Raw genomic sequence first — 25,227 nt, 5'->3', positions numbered from 1 at the left:
ATGCACATGCTTTTCAGAATTTGACTTGTGTTCACTGAATGGAAGATGAGAATGTGAGACCTATTTTTATTGCAGTACAGAAAGCATGCGTTTCTGGGACCTCCTGCCCTTCTTCTTTGCCATTCATGAGATCAACCAGAATCCCAGGCTCCTGCCCAACATCTCTCTGGGCTACAATCTCTATGAGAACTATTTCAATGCAAGACTGACTTACGAGGCCGTGACAGACCTGCTGTCTACTGGGCAAAAGAGTCTTCCAAACTACATCTGTGGGAGAAAGAATAAGCTCTTAGTTGTTCTGGAAGGGGCTGACTCTGCACTCTCCAGTCAGATTTCGAGCACGTTGAGCATCTACAAAATACCACAGGTGTGAAATCTGGGTGGCTGTTCAAGGCTCAGACAACAGCAAATTCCACTTCATAAGGTCTGCTGATTGATTGGAGGTGAACAGGCTGTCCTCCACTGGAGCATCTCCCAGTGGGAATTTCTAACCATAGAATTCCTCTCTGAAACTCCAGAGTGCTGGTTTGACTCAGCGCCATGAACACAGAGTTGAATGGACCAATGCTCTGACTCGGCAGAAGGCAGCTTTCTTCACAAAGCTTTGTTGTACCTTCTTGCACATATGCTAGGATTTTAAGGGGAAAAAAGAACCTTCAGTTTAACTGATAAGATTCTGGAAACGAGAATGCACTCTCCTGACAACCTTATCTGTGTCTCACACTGGCCCACTAGATGTCTCAGGGAGCTCACAGGACAACAAGATACCTGGATCTGTTGCCACGCAGTTGCATTGGGCATTCAGAGATAGCCTATTTCTAAAACCAGAAGGTTGCGCTGGTTTTATCATGACTTGTAACCCGTGTCGGACTTTTTCTTCTTCTTGAAATCTGTCCAGTTCCCTTTTAAAGCCATCTAGGGACCCAATCCTATCAAATTTTCCAGTGCCAGTGCAAATGCAACTGTGCCAATGGGGCATGCACTGCATTCTGTGGTGGGGATGGAGTCACAGAGACCTCCTTAAGGTATGGGAAAATTTGTTCCCTTCCCTTGGGGTTGCATTGCAGCTGCACTAGTGCTGGAAAATTGGATAGGTTTGGGCCCTAGGCCAGGTGCCATCTCTACATCTTGTGGCAAGGAGTTACCCAAATTAATTAGAACAGTGTTTCTCAAACTGTGGGTAGGGATCCACCAGGTGGGTCACGAGTCAATTTCAAGTGGGTCCCCATTCACTTCAATATTTTATTTTTAATACATTAGACTTGATGCTACCCTGGTATGTGACTGCATTTGTGGAAATGTGACAGAACTGTACTTTTAACAGGCTAATATGTATATACTTTTAACAATGATAGTCAATGGGGCTTACTCCTAGGTAAGTGTGGATAGGATTGCAGCATTTGGAATGTTTGGGGATTTTTTTTAAAACAGATCAGCTTCGGAGGATTAGGAGGGTTCTTCATTATTTCAAATAATTTTCAATACTTATTGTAAACTTTTGATTTACTTACTTAATTTGATTTTGTTGTACATGGTGGGGGGGGGGTGTTAGAATTTTTCCTGCTTGGTGATGTCACTTCCAGCCATGACATAACTTTCACATTAATGACATCACTTCCGGTGGGTCTTGAGAGATTGTCATTCTAAAAAGTGGGTCCTGATGCTAAACAGTTTGAGAACCAATGAATTAGAAGAACATAAGATAAGAATGCAAGATAATTGATAATTTTGAACTTGAATGGACCCAACCTTGAGGAAGTTGTTGCAAGAAATCAGACTTTTGGGAACAGGGCCCAAGACCTCGTGACACTTGGGGTGGAAAGCTGAATGCTGCCCCTTTTACCTGATGATGTGCCAGCCTCTGCTCTTCTATGGTCTGGCTCTGCACCCTCCTGCCCCTACATTTTCTCTTCCTCCCTTTCTCTTCCCATCCAAGGAGCTTGCAAGAAAGGCAAAACAATGGACAGAGAAAGGTGGCCCCCACCAATCTGTTGCCTAAGGCAACCGTCTCAGTTGGTCTTACAGATGCACTTGCCCTGTTTGGTTGGCAAAGAAAGACAGTTCGGAGTCTCTGTTATGGCTCAGGGGAGCATTCTTCTCCCATGCTCCAAAATCATCTCACAGGTGTGACGAGAGAGCCCCAACTCTCCATGCTAACCTAGACATTGAGGAAGGGGACTTGCTTCTTTGCTCATCTTGCTGCTCTGCCTCTTCCTCTGGCCTCCTTCTGCATTCCCCACTATTTATTTTTCAAGGAGCTTGGAAGAGATACCAGATTTTGCCGTATTCTTTTGCGTGCGTATGCATATGTTGGCCTGATCCAGCGGGGCTCTTCTAATGTTCTTGTGTGTGTGTGTGTGTGTGTGTGTGTGTGTGTGTGTGTGTGTGTGTGAGAGAGAGAGAGAGAGAGAGAGAGAGAGAGAGAGAGAGCCATCAAAGTACATGAGCATTTTGTGAGATAGCAGCATTATTTTACTCAAAATATGTCTGAAGATTCCCTGAAAAATCAAACAAACATAAGAAGAGCCCTGCTGGATCAGGCCAAAGGCCCATCTAGTCCAGCTTTCTGTATCTCACTGTGGTCCACTAAAACATTTTTTTTCCCTTGCTAGGTCAGTTATGGCTTTGGGAGTCATGCTCAGAAAGATAAAACTCCATTTCCTTTTTCCTTCCGGATGGTGCCCAAACAAGAACCCCCTTTCCTGGGGATTGCCAAACTTCTCCTGCATTTCAGATGGACATGGACTGGTCTTCTGGCTCCAGACAATGACTGCGGAGAAAGGTTCATCAGCACCTTCACAGATGCAATCAGCAAGAAGGGTCTTTGTGTTGCCTTCTCAAACAGAATTCCATTGCTGGGTCTGGATAATCACAGGATCAACGGGAAATGGTTTCCAATGCAAAACCAAGTCAATGTGGTTGTTTATTATGTGGACTCTTATGCCATGTTACTTCTAGCACTGCTCATGAGAGAATGTGGCATTTTAACTGCAGGGAAAGTTTGGATTGCAGTGTCTTTGCAGGACTTCAGCTTGAGGCTGTTTCATCTAGCAGCTGGTATCCAGCACATCCATGGTTCTTTGTCTTTTGCAATCCAGGGGCACAAACACACAGAATATGACAATTATGACTCTGCCAACAACCAGTTCTCTGCCATCAAGCGGTTTGGGAGGACAGCATTTCATTGTTTTAATTCTAGATCGGTGTTATCTGTGAAATACTACATAAGATGCATCGAGAAAGAGAGTAGGGAGATCTTGGCCCAGGATGTGATTGAAAGAGTCCTGTCTCAAGACAGTTACAATATTTACAACACTATCCAGGCTGTGGCACAGGCCCTCCATGCTTCATTCGCATCCAGACCACAGAATCCGAGACTGACAGGAGGTGCCGGCAGGCTGGAACATGAATTGCTCCAGCCTTGGCAGGTAATCCTCTTCCCTCCCGGGTACCTGAACTGACCATCAGTTGTGCATTCCCAGATCCACTCTCCGAAATGCCTTCAAATGTCCTTTTGCAGTGAAATTTGGGACAGTTCTTAGGGTCATTCAGCTAGTGAGAACCCCACAATTACTTTTGTTCTTAATCAGAATCACGGCCACATTTTTATTTTGACGAATCAAAAAGACACCAGGCTTTTTGTGTTTTAAGTCCCCTCTTTGCCCCCATTTGGTGCAATACTATGATCCACATGAATGTGTTGTGCATAGTTGTGCATGCTTTGGTCTGCTGTTATGTAGCAGGCATGAGGGGCAACAATCTGGATCGGGACTGCACCACAAAGGTAGGAGGCGATTAACCCTTTACCTCTGCACTATTATCCCACTGAAAAATTACCTCTATAGCTAATGGCACATTTAGAGTTAAATCAATGCTTGAGAGAGGTGGGGTTTGTTTGAGGGGGTGCTGGAGGCAAAGGATTAAAGGCCTCCTACCTCCATGCTACAGTCCCAACTGAAACTGTGGTCCTATGTGACTTCTAGATGAGAGAAAAATTAAACCTGTAACTGCACAGCTCTGCGTTTACAGCTACCAATATACAGCTACCTGTTTAGCTATATATTTAGTGAACCACCCTGTACAAAGTCTCTCTCCATCACTGGAGAGGATTCCTCTCTGGCTTCTCTATGACTGCACAGGTATAGCTCTTCCAATGCGCAGGGATCACCCTTTTTGGATCTGGGCCTGAGTCTGCATGCTCAGGTATAGCTCTTCCAAAAGGCAGGGCTGACATATTTAATACCCTTTTCTGTTTTCTAAATGTAGCTTCACCCTTTCCTGAGCAACCCCCGCTTCTACAACACTTCCATGGAGGGAGTTTATCTGAATGAGGACGGAGACCTGGCAGCTGACTTTGATATTGTGAACTTTGTGGCATTTCCCAATCAGTCCCTTGCTAGAGTGAAAGTTGGGAGTCTAAAGAGGCAGAACTTCCCAGAGATCCAATTCACCATTGACCAGGATGCCATTGTGTGGCCCAAGGTATTTAAACACCAAGTTAGATGTTTCATTTTCATTTTATCCCCTTGAATGATGCCAACCGAGCTCTAAGTTTCATACTATACATTATCCATAAAGGGTAGAATTCCTGCCCCAAGGCTTTGTGACTGATATCTGATCCAGGGCAAGCTGAGATGAGAAGCAAATCAGACTAGAAGTAGACCACATGCACAACCTCACTGGAAAAGGGGTAGAGAACTGGGCCATGCCCCTAGGTGGCTGACCAAAGGGGAAGAGGCCCTGGGCACTTCTACTGCATCAAAAGCAGGGATGTCAGCCACAGGAGCACTCAGGATCTGCCTTGGAAACTTGATTCAAAAGACCTTGGTCAAAATGAAACATCAGGCTCAGCAGGGGGGAAATGGAGAAACCTGCCAAGGGACATTTTTCAATAGGCCATCATCTTTCCCAAGGGCTGCCTGAGTTGTTCATGTTACATCAAGGATACAATCCCATGCAAACATATCTGGGAGGTAGTGCTGTGTAAACATGCAGAGACTAGCAGCCAAGTCTTCCTTACATTTTATCTGGATCATGTTTTAATATAAGAATAATATTTTTCTTTTTCAATAATATTTCTTTTTCAAGAGTTTTAAACTATTGCATTTCACAACAAGGCTTTGCAGTGAAAATGAGCTTGATTTTTAAAGGAAGATCAGTACATATCAAAGTAGGAACAAGTGGCAGGAAAAGAAAGCATGGGCATGAAGAAAGTGAACACTGATTATTTTGCTGGACAGCCTGACTGGGGTGTGTTATGGCAAGCCCTGACTTCCAAATGTACCACTGCACCATGTTATCAACCTTGATGCCATCAGCCAAATGGGGATTTTTTTTTCTTCTAAGAAATTGCTTGCACATGAGTATCAGCAATCCTGTGCCTGGGGAATGTCTTCCCCAAGAATTTAAGGGATTGTCTGGTTGACACATTGCCTTTCAAACTGGTGAATTCCTTGGGATTTTTCCAGGTCCTTTCACTTCTTCCAAATGCTGGTGCCCTGATCATGACGAAAGGGAGGGGAGGGGACCACTGAGATCACATTATACCTGTTCAAATAGAAGGTATCTAAATCGTCCCACTTCACCCTGCTGGTGCTTAATGATAAAGCCCTGCCTCGGTGCTCGTCAACCTATAACCGATTTCTGCCATGACCCAGATAGATAGATAGATAGATAGATAGATAGATAGATAGATAGATAGATAGATAGATAGATAGATAGATAGATAGATAGATAGATAGATAGGCAGGCAGGCAGGCAGGCAGGCAGGCAGGCTGGGAACCCACCATCGATCCTGCCCTCTTCCGAGGGTACTATCTGCCCACCCCATCCCCATCAAGACCCACTCCCTGCCCTCATAATGCCCTCCTAGCACTGTTCATTGTAACCAAATATTCTTGTTCAAGAGAGCAGAAAAAGTTCCCATGAAGCCTGGCACCAGTGAAAGCAATTTTAGCACACTTGCTAAGAACCTCAGCAGGACTGGAACACCATCTCCTGATACCTGAAGGGGTGCACCACAATCCAGTGGTCTTCAACCTTTTTCTTTCCCATAAGTTGCCACGACCCCACAACTGAGGCTTTGTAACCTCATTGGGGTCCTGACCCTAAGGTTGAAGAACACTGTCCTACATGATCTAGGCCCAGAGTACCTGTTAGATGACTTTTCCTTTAAGACATGTCTCCTTCCTAAGCTCTTTGACCATCTCATGCGTCCTGATCTGAGTGCCTCAATTAGTTGAGGTGTGGCTGTCTGCACAGTAAGGAGGAAGGCATTTTCTGTGGTGACCATTTCCTTGTCAGGTTCTCTGCCTCTTGAGGCTCCTACATCCTGAAGGTATTTTGCTGTGCTCCTCTGGGTCAAAGGGGCTTATGAACTGGGATTTGGTGGTTGCGATGACAGGTTGCGCTTTGAAATGCCGTACTGTTGTAGCTGTTTTTATCAGCTTCTGTAACTTATTCCTTTTGTGCATTAAAAAATGAATTCCTATCTGATCTTGTCATCTGCTCCATTGCTGTGCCCCTCTTTGAGGGCTTGCTTTGATGCTAACATGGGGTTTAAAAATGGTAGCACACTAACTATAAGTAAATCAATACAATCCTCAAAGATTGAAAGATTTCAAATCTTCAGCAGAAATTCTATATCACAACGGCAACATTTTCTATGGCCCGATCCTACTAATGCATTGTGCCACCTGAACAAGCTTTTGGGTGGCACAACACAATTTCCAGTATGCAGACCAGCTACTACTGGGAGCCGCAAGCAGCACAGGTCACCTGCCATGTGCCACCACAGGTAAGAACACATAGGGTGTGGGAGAGAGGTGGAAGGTATGGAGGTGGGCAGAACAGGATGGTGACAGGGACAGGTTGAATTGGGCACAGGAAGGGGGCAGGTTTGGTGGTGGCAGCATTGCCATATCCTCACCTCCTTCCTGGGCCCAATTCACCTTCACCATGTATATGCCAGCAGCTTACCCATGGGATGGGAACAAGTGTTTCCTTACCACAAGGAGGCCAGTGGAGGCCAAAACTCCCCCATGGGTGCAAGGGTAGTCCTGTTTGCACTGCTGCATTCAGATCGAGCTGCCTGAGATGCAAAATGATGTGTACTTTGCGTCCTGATTGATGTTCCAACCATTCAGTTGATGTTCTTTGTCCTTCTGCTTAGACCCGGCCTCATTCCAGGTGTACGGAGAGCTGTCAGCCCGGATGTGTCAAGGTGATGAAAGAAGGACAGCCGGTTTGCTGCTATGACTGTGCTCCATGCAAGGGAGAAACCATCTCCATTCAGGAAGGTCAGTGATTCAAGTAGAAGGGGCGGTGGGAGGATTGAGCCTGGTCCACTTGTTTTTCCTTCTTACACAGTAATTTGTATGTCCACGTCAAGGTCCACAAAGGGGCTGCCAGTGACTGTAAGCTGATCCAGAGCAGTGGTGCCTCGTTCTTAGCGGTCACCCCCTTCCCGTTCTCCTCTCTTCCCCTTGTTGGACACTCAGCTTACCAGTGAAATGCTTTGGAATTTTGAATCTGCTGCCACAAGGCCTCCTGGGCAGAGGTCCTCTCCAAGAACAATAGTGAACCTCAGGGTTCTCTATTAAAATCACTCTCACAGTAGCATCTGCAGAGTAAGGAAATGACAGTCCACTGATTTTTCCCAAAACAAGTAAGAAAAGTTTAATATGCAAAAAAGTGTATTAAAATACTAATTAAAGAAAAAAGGAAATCAAATGAGCAAGATAAAAAAAAAGTAAAAAAAAAAAAAGACTGGTACAAAGGGTTAATTCATAACAGTCTCCAGCAGATGGCGCTGGGGTGCTGCAGAATCTCACACATGTATGGTTTAACTGAGCTTTACTGGGAGTATAAAGAAGACAACCTGAAAACCAACATGAAATCTAACAATTCTGATGAATTGTCCTACCTTTGAAATGTCTTATCTTTGTAACCTGGATGATGGAACACCAGCCCTCGCCCTCCAGCCCTTGCCCTGTATCACAAGTTGCTGTTGTGATACTGAATGAAATGTCCTATCGTTGCAACCTGGATGATGAGACACCAGCCCTTGCCCTCATCTCCAGGAGGATGGTCCTTCTCTCCCAGGATTCCCTGTCAATGGCTGGAGTAAATAAGTAAAGAGTCTCCAGTTGCTCTTGGGGCTTCCCCCCTGATCTCTGCATTTTGCCTGCTTGGAAAGCAGCCATTTGGAATTGGACGGTCCACCGGCTCTCCTTGGAACCCCTCAGACCAGTTTTGCTGGTTGTAATTTGCATCCCTTTTCTTTTGCCTGGCAAGCTGCCTGCAGATTGCATTCCAGCTCTGATGGATACAGGCCGGACCACTGAGTTTTAAGCTTGCTCCAACACAGAAACATACAATATATATGCAGAAATATACATGAAATAAGGACATTTTATGACAGTCCACCACATGCTTTAGGTGTGAATAAGACCTGAAGATAGTATAAGGCAGGGCTAAAGAGGTAAAGGTGTGACAGAAGAGAGAAGAAGTGGTGTCAAGGTGGTATAGGAAGAAGTCGAGGAGAAGAACCAGAGAAAGAGAAGTAGTCTACAAGTTGTAAAAGCAAAACTAACCACAAAGGGTCTGTGACTGACTGACTAAACCCTCATAGGGCAACCAAGAGGCTGTTGCAGGATGAACTCATCTTGGACTGTTCTTCTGTATCCTGTTGGTTCTTGATACATCAACCCCAGTGGGGATGGTTGTTTTCTAGTATGCAGCACCCTGAGAAGGATGTGGGTTTTCATGTTTGCTGTGGAGGCTTTTCTCTAGATAAGCATATGATGTGTGATTGGATTTCTGAAGAACATACTGAGGAAAACCAAGGTTGAAGGCACTTCTTTTGTGGTCATGAATGGAGGTTGTTTACCTCCAAAGCAAGAAGCTCCCAGGAGCTGGCATTGTATACAAGTCTAAGAGCCCAATCCAGAGTTTTATACCACTGGTGATTCAAGCATACCAGTGCTGAGTGTCACAAATGTGCCATAAATCACATTTGTGGCACCCAGAGAGAAAGGAGCATTAGCACTGGGCCTAAGTGCTGGGAAGAAGACTCTGCACTGCTGCCAGCAATTACTGGCACCACCAGGTGGTGGTGTGGCTTTTTGTGGTGGAGGAAGGATAGGGACAAGTGGAACTCAAGCCCAGGAAGGGGGGATCAAGCCCAGGAAGGGGCAGACATGGTTGCGGACTCTGCCATCATAACTTAGGCTCCCTGATGGCCTGGGCAGCCCGACATGGGCCTCCTAGGTTCTGCACCCGCTCGAAAGCAGGCACAGATCCAAAGAGGTCCATTGGTGCTGCGGCAGTGTTACCCAGGGTAGGGGAGCAAACCCTCCCTTTCCCTGAGGAGACTCCCGGTGATAGCCCAGCACTCATACGAAACATCAGTCACCATTTCAGCACTGCTGTAGCCCTGGGCACCAGCAACCATAGGACTGGGCTATAAATTGGCTGACCAAGCTTGTCATGGAATTTTCTGAGACAGAGAATCTCACAAGCTGCCCAGTTGGGGGTAAGGCTGTTCTAGAGAACCAAAGTTTGGCCTTCATTCTAAAGCCTTGACGGACCTGATGTCTGTCTGTCTGTCTGTCTGTCTGTCTGTCTGTCTGTCTGTCTGTCTGTCTGTCTCTCTCTCTCTCTCTCTCTCTCTCTCTCTCTCTCTGACTACTAAAAAAGAAGGATGCAGCCTTTTGAGCTCTGTATCAGAATGATGGATGCTCACTGCTAATGAGCATCCCCTCATACACACATAAAACACACATCCCCTCATACACACATAAAACAGATCACTTCCTGGTAAGGTTTAGGCTGGTTGCGACTTCCTACCTCCGCAGCAGCGGGGGACCGTTTTCTATAGTCCGCCCCCGGAGGCTAATGGATCCTGAAGGTTTCCTGAGGGCTCTGGGGGATTTTCCCACTGCCGAGACTGGCACCTCATCTGAGGCCCTGGTTGACCTCTGGAACGGGGAAATGTCCAGGGCAGTGGATGAGATTGCTCCGGAGCGACCTCTGCCACGTCGCAGACTCGGAGCGGCTCCTTGGTTCACTGAGGAGCTGCGAATGATGAAGCGGCAGGGCAGGCGTCTAGAGCGACGGTGGCAGAAAACTCGTGATGAATCCGATTGGACATGGAGTAGAGCTCATTATAGAGCCTACTCCGTGGCGGTGGTAGCAGCGAAGAAATCATTCTTCTCTGCTACCATTGCGTCTGCTGATAGCCGTCCAGCAGAGCTGTTCCGTGTGGTGTGGGGCCTCCTCCATCAGGCCCCGCCAGTGGACCAGGAGGAATACACGGTCAGCCGCTGTGACGTGTTTGCGCAACATTTTGCAGATAAAATCGATCGCATTCGTTACGACTTGGATGCCACATTGACAATGTCTGATGATGTCCCCTTGGCAACTGCTTGTCCAGTGTTGTGGGATTCTTTTCAGCTTGTGCAGCCTGAGGACGTGGACAGACTCCTTTGGAGTGTGAGGCCATCTGCCTGCCTGTTTGACCCTTGCCCAGCTTGGCTGATAAGAGCTGCCCAGGGTGGACTGGCTGAGTGGACGGGGAGGGTGGTCAACTCTTCTTTGGGGGAGGGGACATTGCCGCCTGTTTTGAAGCCGGCGGTGGTTCGCCCCCTCCTTAAGAAGCCCTCCCTGGATTCCACTGTGTTGAACAACTATCGGCCAGTCTCCAACATCCCATTTCTGGGCAAGGTAATTGAGCGGGTGGTGGCGGCCCAACTCCAGAGGGTCTTGGATGAAGTGGATTATCTGGATCCTTTTCAATCTGGTTTCAGGCCGGGCTTTGGGACGGAAACTGCCTTGGTCGCCTTGGTGGATGACCTACGCCGGGGACTGGACAGGGGGAGTGCGTCCCTGTTGGTCCTGCTGGACCTCTCGGTGGCTTTCGATACCATCGACCATGGTATCCTTCTGGGCCGATTGGCCGAGCTGGGAGTTGGAGGCACTGTTTTGCAGTGGTTCCGCTCCTACTTGGAAGGTCGGTCCCAGATGGTGGTGCTGGGGGATGCCTGTTCGACACCCTGGCCACTGAGGTGTGGGGTGCCACAGGGTTCAATTCTGTCCCCCATGCTATTTAATATCTACATGAAACCACTGGGTGAGGTCATCCGGGGGTTTGGAGTGGGGTGTCATCAATACGCTGATGACACCCAGCTTTATCTCTCCTTTCCTCCAGACTCCAGGGTGGCGGTTGAGGGCCTGGAGCGCTGTCTGGAAGCAGTGAGCATCTGGATGGGGGCTAACAAGCTGAAATTAAATCCAGATAAGACAGAGGCTCTCCTGGTTCGGAAATCCTCGATGCAGGTGCTGGATTATCGGCTTGCTCTGAATGGGGTTGCACTCCCTCTGAAGGAGCAGGTCCGCAGCTTGGGGGTCCACCTGGACTCGCAGCTGCTCCTGGATTCCCAGGTGGCAGCTGTGGCTAGGGGTGCCTTTGCTCAGCTTCGGCTGGTGCGCCAGCTGCGTCCGTACTTGGATCGTGCAGACCTGGCCACGGTGATCCATGCTACGGTGACATCGAGGTTAGATTATTGTAACGCGCTTTATGTGGGGCTGCCCCTGAAGACGGTTCGGAAACTGCAATTAGTGCAGAATGCGGCGGCCCGTGTGGTCACTGGAGCTAGGCGGTTTGACTCTGTCAGCCCGCTTCTCCGGGGGCTGTATTGGCTGCCCATTCGTTTCCGGGCCCAATTCAAGGTGCTGGTTTTGACCTTTAAAGCCCTATACTGCTCTGGGCCAGGTTATCTTAGAGATCGCCTACTTCCGCACAATCCGGCTCATCCTCTCAGGTCATCAGAGAAGGCCTTTTTACAAGTGCCGCCGCCCAAGGAGGTTCGTGGGGCGGCAGCAAGAAATAGGGCCTTCTCAGTAGTGGCACCAACGTTATGGAACTCCCTTCCCCTTGACTTGAGAATGGCTCCCTCTCTTGAGACCTTTCGGCGAGGCCTGAAGACCTTGTTGTTTAACCAAGCCTTCTGACTTTATGGCCTTTTTAACATCTTTTATACATCTTTTAGTTGCTTTTTTACAGGCTGATTCCTCTAAGAACTGCTGTTTTATGCTCTTTTATTCTGACTTTTATCTGACTACAGTTTTTATGGGTTCTGCTAATGTGTTTTTTAATATGTTTTTATCTGTTGTGAAATTATGTTTTAATCTGTTTTATATGTTGTTAGTCGCCCTGGGTCCCTTTGGGGAGAAGGGCGGGATAAAAATAAAGTTTTATTATTATTATTATTATTATTATTATTATTATTATTATTATTATTATTATTATTATTAAAGAGAACAACTATAGGGTTCTGTGTTCCATAAGTAGTAGGGGTGAGTTGTCCATGACTTTGTGTACCTTGGCTCAACGATCTCCGACACTCTTTCTCTCGATACCGAGCTAAACAAACGCATCGGTAAAGCAGCTACCATGTTTTCCAGACTCACAAAGAGAGTCTGGTCCAACAAGAAGCTGACGGAACATACCAAGATCCAGGTCTACAGAGCTTGCGTCCTGAGTACACTTCTGTACTGCAGCGAGTCATGGACTCTTCACTCACAACAGGAAAGGAAACTGAATGCTTTCCACATGCGCTGCCTCCAACGTATTCTCGGCATCACCTGGCAGGACAAAGTTCCAAACAACACAGTCCTGGAACGTGCTGGAATCCCTAGCATGTATGCACTACTGAAACAGAGACGCCTGCGTTGGCTCGGTCATGTCGTGAGAATGGATGATGGCCAGATCCCAAAGGATCTCCTCTATGGAGAACTCGTGCAAGGAAAGTGCCCTACAGGTAGACCACAGCTGCGATACAAGGACATCTGCAAGAGGGATCTGAAGGCCTTAGGAGTGGACCTCAACAAGTGGGAAACCCTGGCCTCTGAGCGGCCCGCTTGGAGGCAGGCTGTGCAACATGGCCTTTCCCAGTTTGAAGAGACACTTGGTCAACAGTCTGAGGCTAAGAGGCAAAGAAGGAAGGCCCATAGCCAGGGAGACAGACCAGGGACAGACTGCACTTGCTCCCATTGTGGAAGGGATTGTCACTTCTGAATCGGCCTTTTCAGCCACACTAGACACTGTTCCAGAACCACCTTTCAGAGCGCGATACCATAGTCTTTGGAGACTGAAGGTTGCCAACTACTAAGTAGTAGGGGGCTCTGCTCCTACTGCCTCTGCTCCTATGTGTGTTTATGTATTAAGAACATAAGAACAGACCCACTGGATCAGCCATGGGCCCATTTGATCCAACTTCCTATCTCTCACAGTGGCCCACCAAGCACCCCAGAGAGCACACAAGACAGACCATAATACCCAGGAGCATGGCAACAACTATATCACCTTATTCAACGTAATTATGGCTGTGGGATAAAAACTGTTGAGGAATCGTGTGGTGCTGCTCTAATACCCAGCATGGCTTGACCTGAGATGAGTCACCGAGTCACCGCCCCCCCACGACTCAACTTGAAAAAGAGTCCTAATGGGGGCACTTTCCGAGTCTCTGAGTCACCCTTTGACTCTAATGGACTCAAGTTGAGTCGCCCCCTCCCCTTTCAAAAGTCAGCTGCAAAAAAATCAGTGCTGCTGCCGGAGGGTGTGTGTCGGAGCTCTCTTTGAACACTCCCCTGCTGTCCCATCTGTAAAGAGGGCAGGACGGGTGGGAGGGACAGTGAGACAGCCGGGACAGAAGCGTCAAGAGGGAGGAGGGTCACGAGCAGCAGCTGGGAGGCTTACCAGGACGACTCAACCCTTTGCAGTCCTACTCAGAAGTAGTCAATGGGGTTGCCCCTCCTCTGCTCCTCCTTCTGCCCTCCCTCAGCCAATGGACATATGAGAATGCTGTTCCTTTGTCCAATGGTCATCCCTTCCTTCCGATCAGAGATGGGGAAGAGAGAGCTCACTCCTGCCTCCCCCATCTATTAACCCTTTCCTGCCTTCTTGCAGGAACTCCCTGCTGCTCGCTGGTCAGAATGCTTGCCCCACAAGGTTTTTCACATGGTGAAAACAGGAAGCAAGCACCCCCAGACACAGGCAGACTCGAGTCAGAACGCATGGGGGCGAGTGCTGAGTCGGGGGCCCCTGACCCGAGTCTTCCATGTGTGCAGCTCGCGAGTTGCCGAGTCTCCCAAAATCATGCATTTCACCACTCAAGTCCCAGTCACCTGACTCGAATTCCCACTGCTTTTGCTACACTGTAAATAGTATGCCCATCATCTGCCTCATATGCGAAAGGGACAAAACTGTATGTGAAGAAAGATATGAGACTGCTTTAAAGAGGTAAATGTGGGACACAGGAGAGTAGCACTGTGGGGGAGTGGCTTGGTGGTAGCAGGAAGGCGGAGGAGAAGAACTGGGGGAAAAGAAGAGAGAGAAACGGGAAAATACGAAGGTTTCAGCCATAGTAAAATTGCATGGTAAAGTTGCAGTTCTTTATAGCCTGAGCCAAGCCTGCAGGTGAGGAGCAAGATCCTGGGTAAGTCATAAAACACTTGACTCTTTTGAGACTAGGGAAATTGTCTTTTCTGCCACCACATAACTCTTAGCCAAGCTTCCAGGCCTCTAAGGTGGACATCATGGGGAAGTGGTGGTGTTCCTTGAGTCCTAGATGGATTGGTCAAAGGGAGTAGTGTGTTGTCCAGTCTCTAGGTCTTCCCCTTAAATAGCAAACTATATGCTCAGAGGGACTGGCAGAGGGAAGGGAAGTTGCAAGAGGAAAGAAGGTTCACAGTGCAAAGATAGCTACCTTCTTACAGACAGCTTGCCAAGCCTTGTTGTGGAGTTTTGTGTAGTGCTTTGGGTACCCAAGAATGAAGCAAAGACATAGGGGGTCTCTGCTTCAGTCCTTGGGTCACAAAAACAAACTGGCCCCCAACACTGACTGGCTTCTGAGGGAATGCTTATGTATCAATCAGGGCATGGCAAACTGGAGGATCCCAACCAGATGTGTTTCTAGGATCAGGATTGGTTACTGGGGGATGTGGTAAAGGATATTTTTTGTGTGTTCACTTTCCAAAACCCTTACAGCAGTGTACCAGTGGTCGTTGAGGTGGTGTCTGTTGGTACTCCCAGGGCACTTTGATACCTGCTGCCCTGCAGCGAGACCGGGAACATGATGGAACAAACAGTGGGAGGACATTCAGCTCCGTAGGCAGATCTCCAAAGCATGCTTTTCCATGCTCAAACAAGCCCACCCTGAGCATCTTACTGGTGTTTGCCATGTTGCATCTGACCTCCCAAGCCAGAAGTAACTGGTGATAATGTAATTGCCAATTACTTGCGGTGGTAATTCAAATAGATGGACCATGTGAATTGGTCCAGTGGAAGACAAATCATGAGAGACACTGCCTTGGAGTAATCAACATCTCTGACAAGGCTGGCCTGGCAGCCTCGATGGCACCATCTTGCACCCACAAGTTGTTGTTATATAGTCTTTACTTCTTCCTCTGGACGTAGAACTGAAAGACAGCAGCAGAGATCAGGAACCACTGTTTGCCCTGCCTGACTTGGGTCTCAGAGCAAACAGTGCCCATTGTCGCCTAGTCCAGAATGCATTGCAACATTGGCATAAGCAGGCAGGTCTGACTTGAATGGTACTGCTTAGCACCAGGGCATATACAGGCCATGATTACTGAATTAAATAAAAAAAATTCAAGAAATCACAGGAAGTAATAGCTGTTGCAGCTCTCAAAGATATCTTGCATAGAACATTATAGATCACAGATTACTATGGATTTAGGGTAGACAGTAATACTGCAGTCACTCTTGTGCTTTTCAGATGCAGACCAGTGCACCAGCTGTCCTGAAGATCAGCATCCAAACAAGAACCAAGATAATTGTGTCCCCAAAGTTATAACTTTCCTATCTTATGAAGAGCCTTTGGGGATGATACTTGTTTTCTTAGCCCTTTTTTTCTCCCTAATCACAGCTTTTGTTCTGGGAATTTTCATTAAGTATCGTGAAACTCCAATAATCAAAGCCAACAACCGTGACCTCACCTACATGCTCCTGGTCTCCCTCCTGCTTTCCTTCCTCTCCTCCTTTCTGTTCATTGGTCAACCCCGGAAGGTGACCTGCCTTCTTCGACAAACCATCTTCAGCATCATCTTTTCGGTTGCTGTCACTTCTGTGTTGGCCAAAACAGTCACCGTGGTGGTGGCATTCATGGCCACCAAGCCAGGGAGCAGGATGAGGAAATGGCTTGGGAAGAGTTTGGCAAACTCCATTGTCTTTTCTTGTTCCATTGCTGAAGTGGGCTTCTGCGCTGCCTGGCTGGGATCCTCTCCCCCTTTCCCAGACTCTGACATGCATTCCCAGTCTGGATACATCATATTACAGTGTGATGAAGGGTCCATCATCATGTTCTATGTTGCCCTTGGCTACATGGGCTTTCTGGCTGCCATCTCCTTCACTGTGGCCTTCCTAGCCAGGAAGCTGCCTGGAGCCTTCAACGAAACCAGGTTGATCACCTTCAGCATGCTGGTCTTCTGCAGTGTTTGGGTGTCTTTTGTGCCCGCCTACCTGAGCACGAAAGGCAAATACGTGGTTGCCGTGCAGGTCTTCTCCATCTTGGCCTCCAGTTTGGGATTACTGAGTTGCATCTGTTTTCCCAAATGCTACATTATTGTATTGAGGCCTAATCTAAATTCAAAGGAGCATCTGACGGGGAAGCTAAAAATCTGACTTGATTCTTAAAACATGATTCTTGAATGCTGGAAGTGGTTTGTCCTTATGTAGTTGTTACTGAACCAGCGTACTGGCTATGTGCATGAACCTCTGCGGCTGTATTATGCAGCTCTCGCACACCTTCAAATAGATTATGAAAGAATATTTCAATGGGTTATAAAAGCGAACATAAAATTATATTATAGTGACTAAAAACATTTCCTTTTTATTACTTTGATTAATCACAACTTTATCTCTACAAGATTCATTTGCTTCATTAAAATTATTTATAGAATTAAAGGATGAGAATATTACAAGAGCCCTTCTGGATCAGGCCAAAGGTTCCTTTTGCCCTGTTTTGTGTTTTCCCAAGTGACCAACCAGATGGTTCTGACAAGCCATAAATGAAAGCACATAAAGTTCATGCAATGTTGGGGACATTACATTTGTTGTGTATTGCAGTCATGACTAGGGCCATTGATGATCTTGCCTTCCCTGAATTTGTCCATTCTCCTTTTAAGTTTAAGGTAGCATCCATCATTATAACTTACGATAGCAAATTCCATAACTTGATTGTATGCTAGTATGTTTTACCTGTTCCTGTATTGTTTTCAACTGTGTTTATCTAATTGTATTTCTGTGCTTTCTGTGCTGGGTACTGCTTTGAGCTTCAAGAAAAGCAATATATAAAATCTTTGAAATAAGTAAATATGCTGTTCAAAGAAGCCTTTCTTTTTTTCCAACCCAAATCTCTCAGCAATCAGTTTCAGTGGATGAGCCCTCTCTCCTTGCCTTTTTGCTAAATTTAAAAGCCATGCCTATAAGCAAAGGTGTCACTAGGATTTGATGGGAGAGCTCACTGCGCCACCCCCATGATGGACCTCCTCCCATATGAGACCATACAGAATAAAATTACAATATCATACACACAACCTAAATGCATCACAAGGGTTGGTATAACCCTCATTAACATTATTTATTTGTTTTACTATAGAACAGTACAGGTCACCCAACAAATCAGGAAGAAACCAGTGGCCAATTTGATGATATTTGCACAACTGAAAGACAGCCCAATCCTATCAACACTTTCCTGGGAGCAAGCCCCACTGACTCTAATGGGACTTACTTCTGAGTAGGCATACATAGGATTGGGCTGTAAGAGTTCTAGTGTTAGCTCTGATACATGAAAATGAGAGCTAACTCATCCTAACACCTTCTTGGTTCCCTGCTATGTCATAATAACACCTCATTAGCTCTTGGAACAATCCTTGTTATATTCATAATCAATCTCAAGATGGTATTATTCATAAATACCAAGGTTTCACAATTTTGGCCAGTAGTGATATTATACACCCTCACGTGTATCAACCTTCAGACTGTCCTTAAAGTGAGTGGGATAACTGAGCTGTGAACAGTGAGCAAGAAGGAAATCTAGTCAGTAAACTATAAGGTAGATCAGCCCACAACACATGGATGATCCCTGTCTCCTCACCTTCTTGCTAAACTGAAAAACAACTATAAGATTGTAGTCTTGCTTGAGCACCCACCACAAGCCACACAAGATTGCTGTTTGGTAAAAACTGGGCCACTTTACTGACTACAAAATTCATGTAACTTAAATGCTTGGGGTTGCACTGCAGATTTACTGTATTTACTGTGAAAGAGGAGTGGGAGGCACATGGTTTTATCACTGGCAAACAAATCGATGGCTGTTGTGGCTCAGCTGAGATGTGCAAGGCCTGGTAAGTAGAGGTGAAGACAAGTGGGACGGAGGTGGTTTGCAAGTGGTTTGTGTTTCTCTGGGTGCTTCTGCTATCTTGGGAACTCCTGCGCCCTTTAATCTCCATCTGGAAGCAAGTTCTGAAAAGAATGTGGTGTGAAGATGTCCAGCACAGCAGAGGCACTAATTGTGGAAGCTGGAACTGGAAGCTGACTGTGGGGTGATAATTCCTGAACCATCACCCAAGTGTTTGGCTTTGGATAAGTGCCTCTCTTGGATCTTTGCATTCCTCCTTCTTCCTACTTCGTTCCTTCAGCTCTTCAATAAACATCTTTCTAGTTTTGACTGTTTTACTTGCCCGGTTCATTCAGAAGGGTGCCTTGCCACACCTCCTAGATCCTCCAGTTCTTCTACTGGTTGCTTTCAAAGGCGTCCTCTTGGATTTGGGACTTTTATTGGCACAATCCTAACAGTGCCTAAGGGTTACTGGAACAAGTCACTTTGGCAAACCTACTTAAGCCATTTCTGCCCAATGTTGCATATACGCAACAGGAATCAGACGTGTACACCTGTGGGTTGGGCAGACATGGGTTAACACCACCCATTGATGTCGTCGTTTTCGGCAAGTTTACTGAAGTTGCATGAGAAAAAGAATGTCACGCTAATATCTATAGTACTGGATACTTATAGAGGAAAATACATATATTAAATCTCTGGGTTCTTTGATAGATTCTTCATCTAGAGAAAGTGCATATAATATGTTTAGGTGGATTTAAGCTCTTGTGAGAGTGCATGAAGTGTTCCTATGGCTTCAAACATTGTTTGGATGCATGGCAATGTGTTGGGCACCATCAGGCATATGTTGCAGAACAGTAATGGTAATACTGTTCAGTCATTCTGGGCTGATGTTGTGCGTCGGTTCAAGATGTTACGTGACACGAGACTCCCAAATCCAGTAAGAACCACAACTGTCTGGATACGTTCAGTCAGAACCAGTGAAGTGCAGTGAAGTGCATGGCTGGGGAGGCACTTGCTGTGGCACCTCAAGGCGTTCTGGAGGCTACCCAGAAGCCGGAGCACCTGCATCATCACAGTGGAGGCTGAGCTCTCTCTGCCACAGCTCCATTCTCACAACTCATTCCTTTGACTCCAGATTGCCACCTACTTGCTAGTGAATGTGAACATCGCTGCTTTCCCCTCCTTTTTTCCTGCCCATTTTTTTCCGGTTTTGGGCACTTTGACCCCTGGAGGCTTCTGTGGTGTTTTGGCATCTGAAAGATTCCTGCAGTAGCCCTTGTCTTTTTCCAATCTTGTGCCTGCAAGGGGATGTGGGAGCCAAACCGGGGGGGGGGGGATTGTAGCTACAGGTGACCACTCAGCACACATCCTCTGCGCTCTGCTTCCTGGACTTACTAGTGGGGAACTTCCCAGGTTAAGGAAGCCAGGTGGGGGGTGGTCAGGTGGGGAAAACTCTCCCCTCCCCAAAGAATGCAACAATTCTTGGTTGAAGTAGCATCTGTTAGCCATCAAATATGACACCTATTGAATTATCAGTGAACAGGGAATAAACAGGCAAGAAGTCAATACATAATCATCAAACTAAATCCCCCCACAAATGGGAATTCTGCATGATGGAGAAAGGGTGGAGAGAAGAACACCAAACAAGCTGCTGCTGAAAAATACCTGGATCTGGTTGGAGCTGCCCAGGGAGGGAGCTTGATCAAGCTGGATGCAGTAACCAGCAGTCCTCAGCAGGGGGAGTCATACAGCTCCTTGTGAGCAAAGCACACAAAATCCCCTGCTGTTTTCATTTTCTGCTCCTCCCAACTGATGTTTCCTCCCCAGCTTTGAATCTGCATAACAGGACAGGCGAGATGTTTACATGACCCAGACAAAGGCTTCCTTCCAGTGCCTGATTTAGACTTGGTAAGGCCCTAAGCTATATAAAGCTTGGAGGCCCCTTTTAAAAAAATTTCACCAAAATTTGCTGCACAAGCTGCTTAAAAGACATCTGTACACACAGACACACAACACGCATTTATTCTGCGCACAATTTTAAAGGGCATCCCCCATAAAAAATAAAAAATTCTGACATTTTTTATGGCACCTGCAGGTTGTTTGCAGTCTGGGCCTGTCAACGCCCCAAGAACTGGGAAGGAGAAGGGGTAGACCCCTTTCCTTCCCTGTGGCCAGTGGCATGGCTAAGGGCGTGCAGAGGTAGCATTTGCACCAGGCAACAAACTTTAGGGGCCACAACTGGAGCTTGACATTGGTGGCCAAAATGGTGACAACCCTGGTATTTTTGAATAACACCATCATGTTATATACTATCCAAGGTGGAATTTAATGCAGAATGTAATGAATAAACCTCATCAAAATATCTCTATTCCATCAAACGTTATAGCTAAGTAACCAGAAAATAACAACTGTTTTATGTAACACAAAGTAGATTTTCCTCACTCAGAAGTGACCAATGAGACTGATTGTTCCAAGAGCAAATTAGGTATTATTATGATACAGCAGGGAACCAATCAAGTGTTACTATGGGGGGATGGGGGAGGTGGCAGAACAAGTGGGCAGCAAGCTGCTGGGGGAAGGAGGTGGATTTCCCCCATTTTCAGTTTTTAAAAGCCCCCCTTCCCCCAGGGAAAGCCCCAAGCCTTCTCAGGTGTCTGACGGCTATTTTGCTGGTGCAAACTTGAGGGACGCCTTCTGGCCCCACATGGAGTTCAGGATCCTGCAGGACAGAGATCCACCAGTCCAGCACCCTTCCTGTCCCTGCACGATCCTGTCTCCCATTCAGAGTCACGATAAGGAAGGGGGCGGGTTTTCCAGTACTGAGCTGGCAGGAGACGTAGCTGGCATGGCGAGTGTGCGAGGGGCGAGGCGAGGGGAGGGCGAGGGGCGAGGGGAAGAACGAACGCAGCCGGGGTGAGAGAGAGAGAGAGAGAGTTGTTCATGCAGTTAATTCAATGAGGTTGTCAGTGTAGCTCTGTTGGGTGCAGGGACTACATTTCCCAGCAGACCCTGCTGAGACCTGGGACTCTGAGCCTGGAAGGAGGAGGCCTTGCAGCAGGCTTGGCACAAGGAGGGCATCCTCAGGAAGGCCTGAGCCCAGGAAAGGGGGCGGCGGCCTGGGAGCAGCAGGTGTGTGCAGAAGGCCCAGCGAGGAGGGGGAGTGGCAGGTCCTGGGTGGCCGAGGGGGGAGGGAGGCGGGGCTGTGGCTCTGCACTGGGGAGGCCCAGGGGGAAGAAGGGCTGCTGGACTCTCCTCCTGCACCCATGAAGGGCGGCCTGAGCTGGACTGGCAGCCACAGTGCCTGGTGAGGGACCTGATGGAGCCCCCTTTGAGGGTCCTGTTCTTCGGCCCTTCCAGTGATGGCCAGGCCTAGACTCTCCTCCTGCACCCATGAAGGGCAGTGGTGTAGCTAAATGGGCTGCAAAGCACTGGGTTTTGCAGGGAGCCTCACTGCAGCATGCAAGCACCCCCTCCCCCCTTTCTTTATGTTCCAGCATGCTGAGGTGGCACACCTGTGGACCAGTCAGCACAGCGCTTGAAAATGGCTGCTCTAGCAGGAACGTGACGGCCTCCGTGCCATTATTTCAGTGAGGAAACGCCATTATTTAATGAGGAGGAGCCTCCTACCACTGTCTGTTGTGTTGTGTTCCTGGTCTCGCTAATGGGCAGCTGGTGTCCAGGGGTCCGACAAGTCCCTCCAGGCACCACCTCAAGTACCACTGGTGGCACCCATACCACTGGTTTAGAAACACTGGTTTAAACATATCTGGCTTGGTTTCTGGGTGTTATTGGTGTTAGGAGAGAATTTCCGCAGCTTTCCCTCTTTCCCTGTTGAGTGTTCTGCCTGGCAACAGCCTCCCTTCTGCCCAGAGACAACCCTCACTGCACCCCGAAGTGGATACATTCCCTAGGAGGGAGGGTGGATGAGCACAGGACTCAGTGAAGACGGTGTCTTTCAGGGCCTCCTCAGCACAGTGTAGTGTGCCGAGTGCAAACCCCAGCTTTCCATGTGCAGAACTGGAGGGCCGCGTGCAAAGCAGGAGTATAAAAGGCAGCTGCTCACAGCCCTTGGGGTTCTTTGGGTCTGGTTTTGTGGGGCTCTTGAGAACTCTGCTCAGCCGTCGAGCCGGGTTCCAGACTCCTTCTCTTGCCACCTGAGAGGGAGGCGGCCTCAACATCCTTGGCTAGAGTTGGCTGGCAATATAACATCTGCCTGGCTTCAGGGTGTAGGAGTAGATCTAGCAGGGAGGGGAGGTCTTATTCTGGGTATTTGTTTATTCCCTGCTATTTCTCCAATTCTCCCTTTATTATACTTACCTGCTCCTTAACCAGTTTGTGTTTGACGTCTACCTTAAAGTTTCTTAAGTAAAGCCTCTTAAACGTGCCTTGTGTCTGTTGTTTTCAGTCTAGGGACTTTTGGCCTAAATTACAGATGGGGCTGGGTGATTCTGGCAACAGTGGGTTACCACCAGACAGAATCCTCAGTCTCTCTGATACTGACTGTGGGGAATTCACATAACCTTCTGTAGTCCACTTTGGGGATCCTGTTCCTGTGCCATACCAGTGATTGGAGGCTTCCCCAGGCCTTCCCTTCCCTATTAAACAATCTGCTCTGGTTCACCAGGTACCAGGGTGATTGCTGGAATCCCCCAGTGTTGGTGAGGAGCAGCCAAGCTCCTCTCTCGATGCTCCTCTGGCCAAGACTGTCTCTGCATTCGAAGACTAGTAGCCATCAGCTCAAATCGTGGAGTGGAATTCAAGCACGTACATGAAGCCAGTGGATCAGATTTTAGAACTCACAGAGGTCTCCTTTCTCTTTCTTACAGAGAGTAGAGAGTCAGAGCAAAGCAAACCTCGTGGAGGAACAGAAATGGCTGCCACTCATCCAGGCCAGGTAAGGGAGATGGTCTCCCCGTCTTTGTGCTTCTCCTTAACAGGAGTTTCTCCTCCCGACTCCTTTTTGCCTCCTGGCTGCTGTCCTTAGGGCTCCACTGTGTGTGCATGTTGGTGGTAGGAGTCCCACCCAGCATAGTTTCCGAGTGAGTGTGTCAGAACGGCACGGATGGGCGAGTCGACTTGTAAGACTTGGACTCAGGTTGCAAACATGCATTTCCAGGTCTGCTGCAAACTTGAGACACACGTGTTTTAACGCGGGAAGTGACTCGGGAGTTTTTCTCAGGAACAAGTGGCTGCTGGGGTTTGGTCAGTGCTTTCTGCACTGCCACACACTCTCAAGGAACAGCAGAGCTTTTCTTTACTGATGGGATGGGCACATCAGGGGAGTGTAAAATGAGAACTGCGGCACACACACACTGCCAGCAGCTCCATTTTTCCTGCAGAGCTGCACCTGACTCGTTTAGTGCAAAGACTGACTGGAGTCAAACAGAGTCCCAGAAAGGCTCTGGCCAAGTTCTCATGGCCGCCCATCAAGACACCTGCATGAGTCAAACGAGATGAGGACTCAGAACTCGACTCGTGTATTGCTGTGGTGGATTTGCACATCCCTACAGAATAGTGAGTCAGAGCTGAAACCATTTTGGTTCCGAAGCACTTTCAGTAAACTTTGGTGCAATGTAATTCTTGCCAAAATATCTTCCTCGCGAGACCCCTTGCCGTTCTGTTCAGCACTAGATCGCAGAACACCATTGTGCGTGCATGTTACACCTGTTTTTGGAAAGCACTGCCAGTAACATAGCGCAGGGGCTCGAGTGGGCAGATACAAACCTGGACAAGCCTCCGCGGCAGCCAGAGCAACAGAAAGTAATATAACAGTTTTCGACATGATGGGGATTATGATGTGTGGAAGCAGTTGTATAATGCACAAAGTTCTCAGTCCTGGGTATGCTTTCTCAGAATACACTCCGTTGGAAGAAGTGGGACTCCCTTCTGGGCTTCCATGCATAGGATTGTGGTGTCAGTTTGGGGACTGGAATGGAAGGAAAGGATCCTCTGAGTCTCCCTTCATCAAACTTGGGGATCTTCACTGGAGCTGGAAGCCCAACAGGTGGAAATGGAAATGCAAAGTTAGAAGGAATGTGCATGGGAATGTGTGTTTGGTCCTTTCAGGAAACAGGAATACAGTTCTCCCTTTGCATCGCAGTCTTGGCCCCGGCTGACATGCTAATAGGACATTTCTCCTTTTCCTTTCAGAGCCCAATTTCATTCACCGACATTGGTCTGTATTTCAGCAGTGAAGAGTGGGCTCTGCTGAGTCCATTCCAAAGGCGGCTCTATGAAGAAGTCATGATGGACAATCTTGAAAATGTGATCTTTGTAGGTAAGGAGGATGCTTTGGCCCTTAATTGATAGTTGCCCCAGCTAGGGACCTCTGCTGCAATGGATATTGCCACGGGGAGTTGGTGGCCAGGCTGCTTGACCTGGGCATGGCTGCTGATATGCCTGATGTCTCTATATCCTCCCCTTCTGGCCAGCCCAGATCTGGGTCTCTTGGTGAGGAGGGTAGCCCCAACCTGGGTTCATTGTGCCATAAATTAGTGGGAAGTCTCTTGTCTGCCCTTTGGAGGAGGTGGACATGTTTTGGAGGGCATGTCCCCTTGTGTTTGGACTCTCCTTCTGTGTGCAGGACATGCTGGAGCAAGAAACAGCATTCCTGCATAAACAGTGAAGTGGCCTTGAGAGATCCGATGGGAGAAAAGTGAGGGACGGGTATCTCTGAGTAATTTGGAACTTCCTTGTGCGGAATGTACAGGGAAGAAAAATGTCTTTCCTTGAGGGAGAGGTTGGAGTACAAAGCAGGGGAGGAGGAAAGTCTCTTCACTCTTATCAGCACACTGCCGTGGTG

The 25,227-nt window shown here is 47.7% G+C and overlaps 2 protein-coding genes across 2 annotated transcripts in view; both read left to right on the top strand.

Moving 5' to 3' along the window:
* Window positions 1–85: 85 nt before the first annotated feature.
* Window positions 86–16,705, top strand: LOC136639064 (vomeronasal type-2 receptor 26-like). Its single transcript, XM_066613091.1, has 5 exons — window positions 86–367; window positions 2,613–2,999; window positions 4,267–4,497; window positions 7,172–7,298; window positions 15,801–16,705. The coding sequence occupies exons 1-5, from the start codon at window positions 86–88 to the stop codon at window positions 16,703–16,705; spliced, it is 1,932 nt and encodes a 643-aa protein (XP_066469188.1).
* Window positions 16,706–21,471: 4,766 nt separating this feature from the next.
* Window positions 21,472–25,227, top strand: part of LOC136641548 (zinc finger protein 91-like) — a 543,065-nt gene continuing 539,309 nt past the window's right edge. The window contains exons 1-3 of the mRNA XM_066617431.1: window positions 21,472–21,554; window positions 23,252–23,319; window positions 24,576–24,702. Coding sequence (XP_066473528.1) covers window positions 23,296–23,319; window positions 24,576–24,702 — 151 coding nt within the window. The 5' untranslated portion in view covers window positions 21,472–21,554; window positions 23,252–23,295. The remainder of the gene's footprint in view (window positions 21,555–23,251; window positions 23,320–24,575; window positions 24,703–25,227) is intronic.

The sequence above is a fragment of the Tiliqua scincoides genome, chromosome 2 (genome assembly GCF_035046505.1).
Source record: "Tiliqua scincoides isolate rTilSci1 chromosome 2, rTilSci1.hap2, whole genome shotgun sequence".
Lineage (NCBI taxonomy): Eukaryota > Metazoa > Chordata > Lepidosauria > Squamata > Scincidae > Tiliqua > Tiliqua scincoides.
Note: the sequence above shows the minus strand (reverse complement) of the source record. Positions and strands in the feature narration are given on the sequence as shown.